The 13,477-nt window shown below is 39.4% G+C and overlaps 2 protein-coding genes across 2 annotated transcripts; one reads left to right on the top strand and one right to left on the bottom strand.

Moving 5' to 3' along the window:
* Positions 1-652: 652 nt before the first annotated feature.
* On the bottom strand, positions 653-1,857 carry LOC147604647 (uncharacterized). The gene is made up of 2 exons (XM_086794793.1): positions 1,353-1,857; positions 653-982 (listed from the first exon to the last, which is right to left on the bottom strand). Exons 1-2 carry the CDS (start codon positions 1,657-1,659, stop codon positions 849-851), a joined length of 441 nt encoding a protein of 146 aa, XP_086650919.1. The 5' UTR covers positions 1,660-1,857; the 3' UTR covers positions 653-848.
* Positions 1,858-12,477: 10,620 nt separating this feature from the next.
* LOC147604646 (uncharacterized) lies at positions 12,478-13,098 on the top strand. Its single transcript, XM_086794769.1, has one exon. The coding sequence runs from the start codon at positions 12,478-12,480 to the stop codon at positions 13,096-13,098; it is 621 nt and encodes a 206-aa protein (XP_086650895.1).
* Positions 13,099-13,477: the final 379 nt, after the last annotated feature.

Raw genomic sequence — 13,477 nt, 5'->3', positions numbered from 1 at the left:
TTCCCAAAGCAATGTGCACTTAAACATTGAAACAACCCCAAAGGCAAGTGGACATCATCTCCATGTGTTGCACACACAGTGGTTCCACCAATCAAGGGACCTTCATGTAAAAACCAGACCTTGGCTTCACTTAGAAATCAGATAATGTTTCCATAGAACCACATTGTGAGATGATGTTCATGAGAATAGCTTTCGTTTTGCACATAAAAGCACATGAGAAGGAAGGCCATTTGACAAGCGGACTCTCTCTCCTCTTGAGATGCATGTGAACTCTAGTGGAGTGTTGTGAGCTAACATGGAGTAGTTCCTTGGAGGACGAATGAGAAGGGCAGGAAGAGTTATGACCATTTTGAGCATGGTGATGGCCATGGTGCAAATGTAATGTGGTATAACCATAGAAATCAAATGAGGAATGGGAAGAGGTAGAGACTAAGAAAGAGGAAGTGAAGAATCAATGAAGATGCAAGCAAGATGGAGTGAAATGCAGCAAAGGATGGAGGAATTCACGAATTTGAAAATGAAGAATGGGGGAGGGAAAACTTGCATGGAGGAGGAAGTAAAATTTGAAAACCCTTTGACTCAGAGAGCAGGAGGTATGATTTGAAAAACCTTTGACTTAGGATCAATTAAATATTTTTTCCCTCTTGCGGGTGCCCACAAAGTGGTGCTACATTTAGTATGCCAATACTCTCATTGCTATATGAATATGAATAACTAACAACAAATCAACTCCCGCACATAGAATTCAACATTTTGAGAATTAATTGAGATACAATCTGCCTTCAAGATATTTGTTGCAAGTATGTACATTTCAATGTTGTGTGCCAGATTGGATCCTAAGTTATGGTTTAGCACCCTATTTTGACCACATGGCTTCTCGTAGTGTTGGCTCGTCCGGGTCTAAGATGCTCCTTAATCATCCTCGTGTGCGGTGTCAAGTTGCCATCGTGGGCGCCTCCTTGTGAGAAGCGAGTGAGTACTTCTGCACATGCAACAACATCAAAGATTCCTCACTAACTAATCAGAAAATGTAAAGGATTCTATCATCGTATGCGTATTTATGCAACGATAGATCATATATCATTGGCAACACAGTCTAGCGCCACTCGCATGGAAGATAACTTCTTACCAAAGTTTTTTTTTTTAATGTGAGATTTTTATTTGTACCAAGCAGGGTCCTTTACGGATGAGAGCTGGAAGTAAGACTCGATCAGGAGACCTTACCCCAAACACACATGCTTCACCAATTCCTCTACCGTACTGCTGGTGCCATAACTTCTTATCAAAGTTAATAGCATAAGAAGAATTCAATGTCTAAACAATTATTATATGAAACTGGGGTTGGGGTGTACCTTCGAAGCTGACGAGGCGGTAGCGGTGGCCGATGCGGAGGGGGGCGTCGGCGGCCAGGACCTTGAAGGAAGGTTGCTTGTGGGGGTTGCATTGGTGGTGGGCGGCGTACATTGTTGATGTTGTGGTGGTGGTGGCGGCACTAGTGGGAGGGTGGACAACCGAGGTGGAGATCATGGCCACGAAATGGCCGGGGTAGTCGGACATGAGGCGTTGGGCGGGCACCGCCATGTCGAAGAGCCTCTCCACTCTCCCTCCTGGGTACTCCACGGTCGCTGCTGCCAAGTCCGTCGCCTGGCAGTTGCCCATTCTTTCTCTCTCTCTCTCTCACACAGCCACACGCACACTCTTTTCTACTACGAACCCTGTAGAGAGAAGCTCCTACACAATCTCTCTCTCTCTCTCACACACACACACACATGACTCTCACACACAGTTTCTACGAACCTGTAGAGAGAAGCTCCTAGACAATCTCCCTACCTGGTCATGGCTGATCTTCTAATTAAAATGCCAGTACCCTCTTAGAATCCTTGCCCTTAACTCGTTTTTCTAGCTTGAAGCACAATAAAGGCCCTGGAAGACGCTTGTCAGTACAAGTTTGTTTCTGAAAGGGAAGGCTTCATGAAAGCTATGCTGGTAGAGAGTCGGCCCTGGTAGGGTACTGACCCAATTACAGTGGGCTGTTACGTGCATTTAGCACTGATTGAATGTGCTACTTGCCGGTACTACCACTACTGGTATGCAGTGGGGTGACCAACGTACTACAGCGCAGCGCCTAGGCTTGGCTGCCGACCCATGTCACATGTCAATTGGCGTTGAGAGCATTGCAGACAGAAAGATGGGCTGGAAGTCATGAGAGCTCTGATCATCTTTGCAAATGGGAGTGTGAAATGTAACTGTGATGAGAGGAAAGAGCAGGTACTAGCAGCCACGGCGCGCCATGCTCGTCCAGGCACATGGTGGTTCGGACAATCGCATGGATCTCTTTCTCTCTCTCTCTCTCTCTCTCTCTCTCTCTCTTTCAAAATAAAGTTTCTGTTCCCAATCTCGATGCACCGGAAAAAGCAACCGTAGACACTCTTACCTCTCCCTTCCCCCTGTTGCACCCCATCCGAAGCTCGCCCCTCACTCAAATTTTTTACACACTCTTATGTGTGGACATTGGAGACAATACCCTCAGAACTAATACATTTGTGTGGATGGATCATGGATACACACGATGAGACGTCCCACCCTCAAAACCTTTCATTAACATTGAGACAAGATCCTCAAAGTCACACCAAGGCTTTGCATTTGCATGGAGCCTTGGAGACAAAACCCTCAAACCTTCACTAAGGCTTTGCATTTACATGAAGACAAGCCCCTCAAACCATACACCAAGGCCCTCCATTTGCATGGAGACAAGTCTCTTAACGCTTTCCAAGTGTGGGTACAAGGGATGAAAGAATGAAGATCTATTTCAATGACATGACTTTTCTTTTTGTTACAAAGGCATGCTTCCCCACTACCTTCCTTCCACCAGTAGTGTCCAAGTGCTTTGGAAGACAAGTAACAATGGAGTACAAAATATGTGGCAAGTATAGAGTGACAATATATATATAAGATAAAGAAAAGGTCAAGGTAAAGGTAAAGGATCTCCATAATTCATGAGGGTAGTTTTGTTTGTAAAAAAGAGGAGACTTTTGGAGAAGATGGTGATTTTAAAAGCTGAATTATATCCATAATTTATGAGGATATTTTGTTTTTTTAAAACTAGAGGACTTTGGAGAAGTTGGTTTGTTAAAGTTATGATCCACTACATGTTTTATTTTGCTAAAAGATTAGACGGTTAATCTAAATTAGTGTCCTCTAAACCATCATTAAAGAAGCTAATTATAAAGTAGACATGTAAATTTGCAAAGCCAAATATTGATTGGCTATGAAATAGCATCATTGGAAGGTACATTGAAAAATTTAAGTAGCACTTGCAAAGAAGGTCCTTTTCAAAGTCCACACTTCCACATTTCAAAACTTAATAGTATTTATCACACTTATTTTGTACTATTTTATACAAAACTTAATATCCCAAAATATTATTACCCCTTTTTGTTTACAAGACTCAAAATCTTGTCTTTGTAGAAGTTGCAAGCTCATGCTTGCAAGACTTTAAACAAAAGAATTGGATCGTGTAAAAGTAGACATGCTATTGATAGAAATCATTGAATTGATAATAAATAAATAAATCATTGAATTGACACAAAGTAACAAGGGTAGCATGGTGTTTTTTCCATCCTAGTGAGTAAAAGTGGGCATCTCATCTCCTAATTTTAGTGGTTTTTTCATCTTAGTGAATAAAAATGGGTGTCTTCTCTTAATTTTAGAGGTACCAAGTCCAACAAAAAAATTATGTTAGATATAATACCATGATGCACTTTTGTATGCATGTTCTCCTTCGACCTAGCTCTCCAAAGCTAGATGCCCCTCCATGTGCTCTTTAAGTCAATAAAGCTTAAACTTTGATTTGTTTGTTTTTTGGGTAATGTATTAGTCTTTTGAAAGAATAAAGAAGCATACGTTAGTAAACACATGACCTTGATGGTGGTGAGGAGATTCTAATGATGCATATGATTCTATATCTTGTAGTGGTTATTGTACATGACTTATATTAAGAAAGTGTGGTCATGAAAAGTCAAGATTAGGGAAGGCAAAGTGTTTGCCTTCCCTAAGCAAAGGGAAGTCAAGTATGTAGTAAGCTTTTTGGAGCTATCTAGCAAACCATTTACCTTCCCTAAGCTTGCCTTTCCATGACCACACTTTCTTAATATAAGTCTTGTATAACAACCACTACAAAATATAGAACCATATATATCGTTAGAATTTTCTCACCATCACGGTATTGTATTTACTAACATATGCTTATTTATTCTTCAAAAATACTAATAAAGAAGAAAGAATCATATGTTAGTAAATACAATACCTTGATGGTGAGAATGATATATGGTTCTATATATTGTAGTGATTGTTTTACAAGACTTATATTAAGAAAGTGTGGTCATATAAAGTCAATCTTAGGGAAGGCAAAGTATTTGCTAGATAGCTTTAAAACTCTTACTACATACTTGTATAATCTTCATTTTTTGCTCCATATTTTATCTTAGTGTATATCATATGAGAGGTTAAAATTAAGTATTTTGGTAATGTGACCTATAGCACAAATATCTAACACTTGAAATTATATTGATGGATGCCTATCAATCAAAATATATGTTGTATTTATGTATTATACTATATCATGATATATTGGGTACTTTTATATTATTTAATATTAATTAAAATATGTGATGTAACAAAGTGGATTTTAGAATGCACATGTACATGGGGGATGGGCCTAGACACATAATTATTAGGGGCATTTACACATGTGGTGTTAGGGGCATGTGGTCCATGGGACTATAAAAGGCACTAGCCCTAGGACTATGGTACTTTTGAAACCTTTTGACATACTGTACATTTGACCTTTCTCAAAGTTTATGCCTATGGGCTGATTCACTATAGATTTTCCATGTTTAGGTGGCTTCTTTCTATGATGAGCAACATGGTTGACTCATGGCAGTATTTCCATGTTTAAGTGGCTACTCTTTAAGATGAGCAACATGGCTTATTCATGGTAGTCTTTCCATGTTTAGGTGGCTACTCCTCTCGATGTGAGCAATACATGTGTGTACTCCATTCAATGATGAGTGCAATTCGATCCCTTCTTTACATTGGTATCAAATCTTTTATTTGACCTTGGTAGCTTTTATCTTTAATCTTGTTTACTGATAAGGATTTAATCATTTTCAAATTAACTTTTACATGGTTTTTTAGGATTGCTTTTACCTTATGTTGATTAGCAATGAGAACTAGCATTAAGTTTTTGTTAACCACATATTGGTTAACAAATTCCTATGACAACTATGTGGGCACACTTATGTAATGGGTGCTCGTGCTGTATTGTAAATCTTGTCATTTGATGAGGGAAATGCCCTAAAGATGCTCCCAGGTATTGAGCTTCAAAAAGGACAGACAAGAGGATCTTGGTAAATTGGCCAAACCATAGAGAAAAGCCTTGTAACTATGTTTTGGGCGCCCCAGGTCACTTACTCCCAGGTGACCTAGTGGGAAAAGGCTTAGAACTATAAAAGCCAATTTCTCTTATTTGTAACTCATTCTCCCATTTGTGCAATAGAAGTGGAGTGTTCTCTCTCTCCCTCTCTCTTGCAACTCTAATCTAGCATGTGTGGTGTGCTAAGGGTTAGGGTTTGGGTGCTAATCACTTGTTCCCTCTTGCTTCCCTCTCTCTCTCTCTCTCTCTCTCTCTCTCCTCTCTCTCCTTTCTCTTGTTATTAGGCTAATGAACGCAATCTTCTTCCGTGGAGATCCCACATGATCTTTGCGAGAGAGCTTGCAACACCCATTGGATTAGTGCAACTACCTCCGTGTGACAACGAGTGTGGGAGGATGATGGTGATGAGCAGCTCTATGGTGGAGCTCTTGTGTTAGAAGTGTGTGATCAAGCATCCATTCTTAGTGTGGTTCTGTAGTGATACCTTAGAGTGGCTTGTTCTAAGGTTAGAAGGCTCAAATACTAGAGTAACTAGGTGTAGTTCTAGTAGTTATCTTCCTTTTATTGGGAATCACCTTTTAGGTGAGTCAGGTGAGAAATTATAGGGAGGTGGAGATAATCAAGGGCTTTAGCCTTTAGGTGCCTTGTTCTCATGAGCCTATAAAATCAGGGACTACTACTCATATCTAGAGATCTAGAGATCGACAAGTGGAGAGTATAGTGCCCATACTTTGTGTACTTGCTTAGTGATCGATAAACTAAGTGGTCCTTTGTGGAAATACTCTCTACTTGCTCTTTTCATTGGTATTTTTCTATGTGATCCATTTGTGGTGATCTTGAGTATACTTCATTGCTCATTGGTTACTTTCATTATCAAATAAGTTGTGGCATGTGTTGCTTTAATATTGTGAGATAGTTTATGTGATGATCTTGTGCATTACTTGATTCAATTAATATCTAATCTCACATCATGTCTTTTTACATGGTATTAGAGCTCCTTTCCATGGGAGTGTAATCTTTCATGAGTTTATAGATACATATTTGTGATTGTGGGTAGCATTCTCTATTAACATTGAGAGGTATTCTTTGTCACACACACATGCACAAACTCTTCTAGCATGACATGCATGCAAGTTGGAATGCCTTGCACTTGTGGGCCTGAGTGCACACACATGCTCTCTCTTCTAGTATATGTGTGCAAGATGCAATGTCTTCCACTTTCCGGCCGAGGTGTGTGCACACACACACACACACATGCATACACGCGTCGCAGCATATAATCTCACACATCTGTTCTCAATAAGCATGCAGAGATAGGTTTCTATGTATCACAAGCATTGGCCAAAGTTGAAACAAAGTGCAAGTCATTTTCATTTGTTCTGAGCCTTTACTCTTAATAGATCTTGATAGGTTCAAAAGAAAAAAAGAGACAATAAAAGAGATTAAAAGCACGTTGTTGTACTAAAATGGCATAGTCTAACTGATAATCTTTCTTTTTCTCCTTTTATACACCAAAAAAAATCCCAACCTTCAAAAATAAGCTGGATTACTGTGTGCATCCAAATAAGATGAGCTGATTGCTATTTCAACCCTCCCATCAGTTGACTGGCTCCCTATGCTGCTTCAGTTGATGGGATAAGATCTTGCTAGCCTGGATGCATTTTCCCCACATCTTTGCTTGGGCTTTAGCCGCCCAAACTCACATTATCCTCTCCACTTGAAGCTTCAGAATCAGAATCACATTCGCGCAAAATTGTATCAGCATTGTCATCTCCAGCTAGTGGATGTTGCAGCTCTATTTCCGAACATGTGAAAGGAGGTACAAGCCATGGCAGTTGAGACCCTGCATGGAAAGATGGGATGGGAGGAACATATGAGGGGTAAAACTGCAAGAGAGGAGGCCGGTTTTCTGTGGAAGGGTGAGGAGTCCTACCATGTAATGGGGAATGTGCAAATGCAGATTTCCTGCCGCCGTGATGGGATCTTTAACATGTTTAAGGGTGCCTATTTGGCTATATGACATGGGTATATGATTGTGTTTAATGCCATATGGCATGTGAAGATGGTGCGATTCCTCGTCTTCTCGGGTTTGAAGCATGTGATGGAGCACATGCGGTTTAGAAGGTCCATCATATGCTAGGTTTTTTTGATGCTGGAGAAGCTCGTGATGGGCACTATTGGCTAAACTCACATTTGAAAAGGGGGTTTTGGGCATCAGGGGTTTCTGATGCATGTGAGGTCGGGGTCGGCGTCGGGGGCTGGGGTTGGGGCTGAGGCCAGGGCCGCGCCGGGGTGGATGGAGGAGAAGAATGACTTACCCCCTGCCTAGCCTCTGCCTTCCACTTCCGCCTTTGCCTTGTTTTTGAGTGTGGTGCTGTTGCACATGTGTACCCTTCACTTCCTGCATGACCACCACCCTTGTCTGATTTTCTATACACCTGATTTCTCTGTCTTCTTCTAGCTCCTTGCTTGTTTGCCCATTTACTTCTTCTGTTGTGCCCAGTTCCTGCTCCATTGGTGTCCCCATTTTCAATGTTTCTTAATCTACAGATCAATTCCTACAATCCATTACTACTCTCGACTGTCCCAAGATTTGGCCGTATGGTCAAATTCTTCCTTGCAATTAAGGACAAATTACATTCAACATTTTGGACACAAGGGCTTTTTTTCTTATTGTCAAATATTTGTATCTCAATTCTTACACTATAACACGTTGTTTCTCTATCACAAGTCAACTAGATTTGAAATTATGGACAAAAAAAAGAAAATAAAGCACACTTTTATGGTTGCGTGATAGTATGGTTAAAATAAAAGGTACCCTTGTAATACCTTACAATATCGTCAAATTCTACCTTACAATATAGGCATATTACATTCAAATCTTTGTATCTCGTCGGTTAAACATAACACATTGAGTCTTTGTCGCATGTCAAACTACATTTTAAGTTATGGACAAAATTCTTTGTGAATCATCTTGTATTCAAGCTTACTTGTATATGGAAATGCCTCAAGGAAGTTGACCATATAGACATGTCTGCTCAGATTAAGCAAATTAGAGCAGACATTTCCTTTACAATCCATGCTACAAACTACAAGGTAGTGTCCTTCTTGCAATGATGTTTTATCCAATAAATATTCATATGGCCACTTGTACAACAACACATTTATAGTCTAGAAGACCATGTTGGTATGACCAAATTTCCAACACTAGACCCTAGTGGCATGGAATGTGTTCAAATGGAAAGGACCTCTATTGATATCCATTACTGCTCTGCATTATGACAAGATTTTCAAACTCTACCTTACAATTGAGGACATATTAAGTTTAATTTTTTGGATAAAATTATTTTTTACCTTACTATAAGAAAAAGCTTTCCACATGCCATGTTTGTGCCAAGGACATGTTACATTGTTTTCTTTTTGAAACCATACTTCACCTGTGGTACATTTTCGCTAGCCATATGAATCTAACACAGTCCCCTTTTACATAAGTTTAGACCATATGGACAAAACAATTTTCTATGGTGAACTTATCACCACTCATTGTCCATTGTATTGCCATTGCAACAAAAATAATATACTCTATAAGGCTATGTTGGTTTGGCCAATTTTCTAGATATAGACTATGGTGGCATGCATCTTCCTTATTTAGGAAGATCAAATGTAATATTTCTCAATTGTTATAAGTTTTGGCATTATTATCGCCAAATTATACCTTACAAATAGGGACATACTAACTTAACCCTTTGTAGGATGAGATTTGGACATATGGTCAAATTCTATATCTCATCAAAATGCATATTGTATTCAACACTTTCTATTCTGAGATGTGAAAATATTATCAACATGCATACTAAAACATGGCGTGACATTAGGACCTCAATGGAAGGCTTCTTGGGCCCTTTTATTTGGCAGTTTAAGGGAGTCAAACCTTTTCTCTTAAGAAGAAACGTTTTCTAATTAGAAGCTTCAAAACGGCTACTTTATTCGAATTTGAATTTTGGGAGGAAAATGGAATTTAAAATCTAGCGGATAAAACCATATCATGTAACATATCTATGGAAAGCTCTTGATGCGTAGATCACGGATCTGTAATCTCCGCTCAAATCGGAGCTTGTATGTAGAAGTTATGGAGGTCCGAAAATTGTAAAATTTCTCCCCTCCCCCTTTTTGGGGAAAAAGTGCACCCTTTGACCACTCTTACACCTCTCTTAAAAACGCAACATTTCAGTCCACATGGCAACCCCCCATTTGGCTATTCCTTAATTACCTTGATTAGGCTTGGGCAAATTAAAGGGCCCAAGAAGACCCCATTCACTTCCTAATGTATATCAAGGTCCTCTAATATAAATCATGATACTAATAAACACGTATATACCCTCCTTCTTGTGATAAGTATTTCATCCAAACTACATTTTGTATAAGCCATAACACTCTAACTTGGTCCTTTTTTAGATAATATTTCACCAAATAGACAAATCTATAAGCCTATGTTTTTATGTCCAATTTTCTAGGAATAGAATATGGTGGCATGCATCTTTGTCAATTGGAAAAACCAAATTTGATGTTTCTCTCCATTGTGAAAATATCTTGCCATATGGTAAAATTCTAACTTACAAGTTAAACCCTCCTATGATAATATTTGGAAATACATTGGTCAAATCCTATGCATGCATATTATAATCATAACACTATTGAATAAAGTTTTGGCCATGTGGTCAAAACCTAATATTTCTATGCAATATCTTGCCATATGGTTAAATTCTAACTTAAACCCTTTCTATGATGATATTTGGGCATACATTGGTCAAATCCTATGCATGCATATGGTAATCATAACACTATTGAGTAAAGCTTTGGCCATGGGGTCAAAACTTGATATTTATTTCAAATATATCTTATTTTTTGTACTTATGTAGGTTTATTCAATGGCAAAGAAATCTACTTCGGCAAGGAAGGAGAATCAAATCATTGATGGAGTTAGTGGGGATTTTGTGTGGCCTTGGTTTATGGATGTTTATGACAAAGAAGGAAAAAGGGCAAACAATGTCCTTTTATATGCTTCAAAGCTTGAGGATTCAACATATGATCAAGTTGGGATCATTGAGGGGTTGATGGTGGATGGATGTGCTGGGAAGGAAGGGATCCCATGTATTGTAGTAAAGATCAAGGGAAAGAACATTGAATACGACCTAGATTCCTTATCTTTTCAATCTACACATATAAAAGAGGATGAAGTATACTCTTTGAGAGCAATGGGTTGGAGCCTCCCAGAGGAGATATCAGGCACACAGGACATAATAGCTACATTTGAGTCTATCAACAAGCATAGTGAACTTCTTTTTCCTACAAAACATGGTGATCAACCAAAGAAGAGGACAAAGATTCAAGATGCACAAGCACAAGCAATAGCTTCAAACTCACAGGCTCTTGTTGTGAGTGTACCTCCTAACACTCCTCTGGACAACACAAACCAATCTTCAAAGGCACAAGCAATCCAAGCAACACCTTTGGTGTCACTTGAAGTCAAGGGTGTTGAAAGAACCTTTGCTTTGACTTTCCGGACGTGGTTAAGAAGAAGGGTAAAAAGGATGGTTCAGGATTTCACATGTTTGAAAAATACTTTCCATTTGGCTCAACCACACAGTTTCCTGTTGATGTTGGTAGATGCTATGAGGCACCACCTTTATATGCCTATAGAACACTTTGTTGGGATTATGTGCAAAAGTTAACATCATCTTTTGTAAATAATCCCATGAATCCAGCAACAACAGCATACCTCATGCCCTTTTTGGAGGAGAGTGATGTGAAGCGACCCATGAGGTGGAAGTGGATAAGCTACATTCTTACTCCTATTGGATCATATCAGGTCTTCACTCAATCCATGCGGCAAAGATCTATATCCTAAGTAGCACTCATCGATGCCTGGCAACCAAACATCTATATGCCACAAGGAATGCAAGAATCTTGGTGGACTGTCCTGCTAAAATGTGCATTGAGCTTTCTAGGATGACAAATATGGAATCCCACAATGTTATGAAGAATGGTCCTTATCTTGACCAACTTCAACAAGTAAGGGATCAATGGATAGCATTTGGGTCTCCACCAAAACCTCAACAAGGGCTTCCAAAGGGTAGTCCTCAAAGAGTACCATGGGAGGTAATGATGTACAACCTTAGCTTGGCTTATTCAAGATGCATTTGGTGTTTTCTTTCTCATTTCATATTTTTATTTTTGATAGAGATTTATAGAATACATTGGAGAAAAGTGTGCACCACGTGATTGTCATATGATAGTGAGCACACAAGAGATATTTGATGGTTGGATTACCATCATGAAGAGATACTCAAAGGGGGAGCTTTCATCTCAAGAGGATACCACCACAAAGAAGGGAAGGCAGCCTTCTCCCGCAACTTTCGTTGCCTTATGGGTCTAAAGGATGGGGACATCCTCACATTACAAAAGGAAGTTAATGATGGACACATCGTCTTTCTTAGAAACAAATGGGACAAAGAGGTTGTTGACATGGAGACAAGGGCAAAGCAAATCAAGCAAGATAGGGTGCTCCATGAGGAGCTAGTTTCTCTCTTCAATGCCTCAACTCATGCTAGCAATAGTATGGTGAAGAGTTGGGAAGATCTTGTTGCTGAATACGACATCACCAACGATGTGTACACAAAGATTTTAGGTGTTTGCAGTGATTGGGTGTCAAAAAAGCTCACACGTGGGGCTGATGCAGGACCACTGCCAAATGGTGCAAAAGACATTGTGAACTTTCTTATTGTGAAGAAGCAAGAATTCATTCTTCTACTAGCTTACCTTGGCAAGTATATATTGTGGGGTGCAACCTTGAGGCATTCGATCTTATATACAATGTGTATAAAGATCCTATTACCATTGGTGTGGTTGTCCTAGAAGCGGCACATGGAGTTGGGGGCATGACATGGGATTCTATCATGTTTGGAAAGGTGGTCTTCACATTGTTAAAAATGACATGTGAGCCTAAACAATTCATTTTGTTGTCATTTCTCAACCGCAAACAAATGGCAGCTATGGAGGAGGCCCTTGAGAATCTTTCATGCAAGTACCATATGCAAGTTGGAAGTGTTGACTTTCTACCAATGGCCAAGAGTCTTGCTTTTGGGGCCATGGATTCATTTGTTGTGTTGACACTTGTGACCATGGAGAAAAGCTTCATCAATCTAGATCGATATGTTGGAAATTCCAACAAGCCATGCATTTTGGATAATGAATCCATTGAAGCCATTGACAAGGAAGGAAAGGATGGAGAGCTTGAAGAAGAAAAAACTATTGCAAAGGCCATATTTAGAAAGAAAAAGAAGGTCATCAAGGCTACAATCAAGGCATTCAATGATGCACATGAGGTTGTATGTGATATATTCTCATGTGGTGTTGCATCAAAGCTTGCATTGGAACATTGCATGAAGACTATTGCAGTGGTGTGCAATAGTCAAGAGCAAAGAGAGATTGAAGCGGCATGTTGGAGAGCCCATGAGAGCACCAACCCACCTACAAGTGCTCAAGAGGTTCCTCCCATTGGTGCTCTAGCTCTTGACCTACCGCCGGAGGGTGTGGATGAATCAAGCCAAGACATAGCAAATAATATTATGAAAGAGAGGTTGAAGGCTACTTCAGGTGTTTGAACCTCTCTATCTCTAACTTTTGTCAATGAGAACACTATGGTGTAAGGTTGAACTTGTGTTTTGGAGGACGATTTCATGACATAACATTTCCTACATATTTTCTCATTTTGTGGTGCTATCTAAAGCAAGCCTTACATGCCTATTTCTCTCAGTTTTGTGTTTATTGTTTAAGAGTCCTTATTTCTAGAAATATTTTCATCATATTGTACCTAAAATTGGTTGCAAAAAGTTTGTGCTTTTGTATTAAAATACAAGTATGAAGTACATGATAATGTTGGAAGAAATATTTTCTTGTATAGTATAGCTAGAATGCTTCAATCAATTGCTATTACATTACTTTGATCCAAATGTTGGTATTGGTTTTCTCTAAAGTTTTGTG

This window comes from Cibotium barometz, chromosome 61 (assembly GCF_041138505.1).
Source record: "Cibotium barometz isolate CiBa-2024 chromosome 61, ASM4113850v1, whole genome shotgun sequence".
Lineage (NCBI taxonomy): Eukaryota > Viridiplantae > Streptophyta > Polypodiopsida > Cyatheales > Cibotiaceae > Cibotium > Cibotium barometz.
This window is presented reverse-complemented; position numbering and strand designations above follow the sequence as displayed.

Coding starts and splice junctions, on each gene's coding strand:
- LOC147604647 (XM_086794793.1), bottom strand. CDS start 1,659: ATGGGCAACTGCCAGGCGACGGACTTGGCAGCAGCGACCGTGGAGTAC. Junction 983..1,352: donor CCGCCTCGTCAGCTTCGAAG/GTACACCCCAAC, acceptor TTGCATGTGCAG/AAGTACTCACTCGCTTCTCA.
- LOC147604646 (XM_086794769.1), top strand. CDS start 12,478: ATGGCAGCTATGGAGGAGGCCCTTGAGAATCTTTCATGCAAGTACCAT.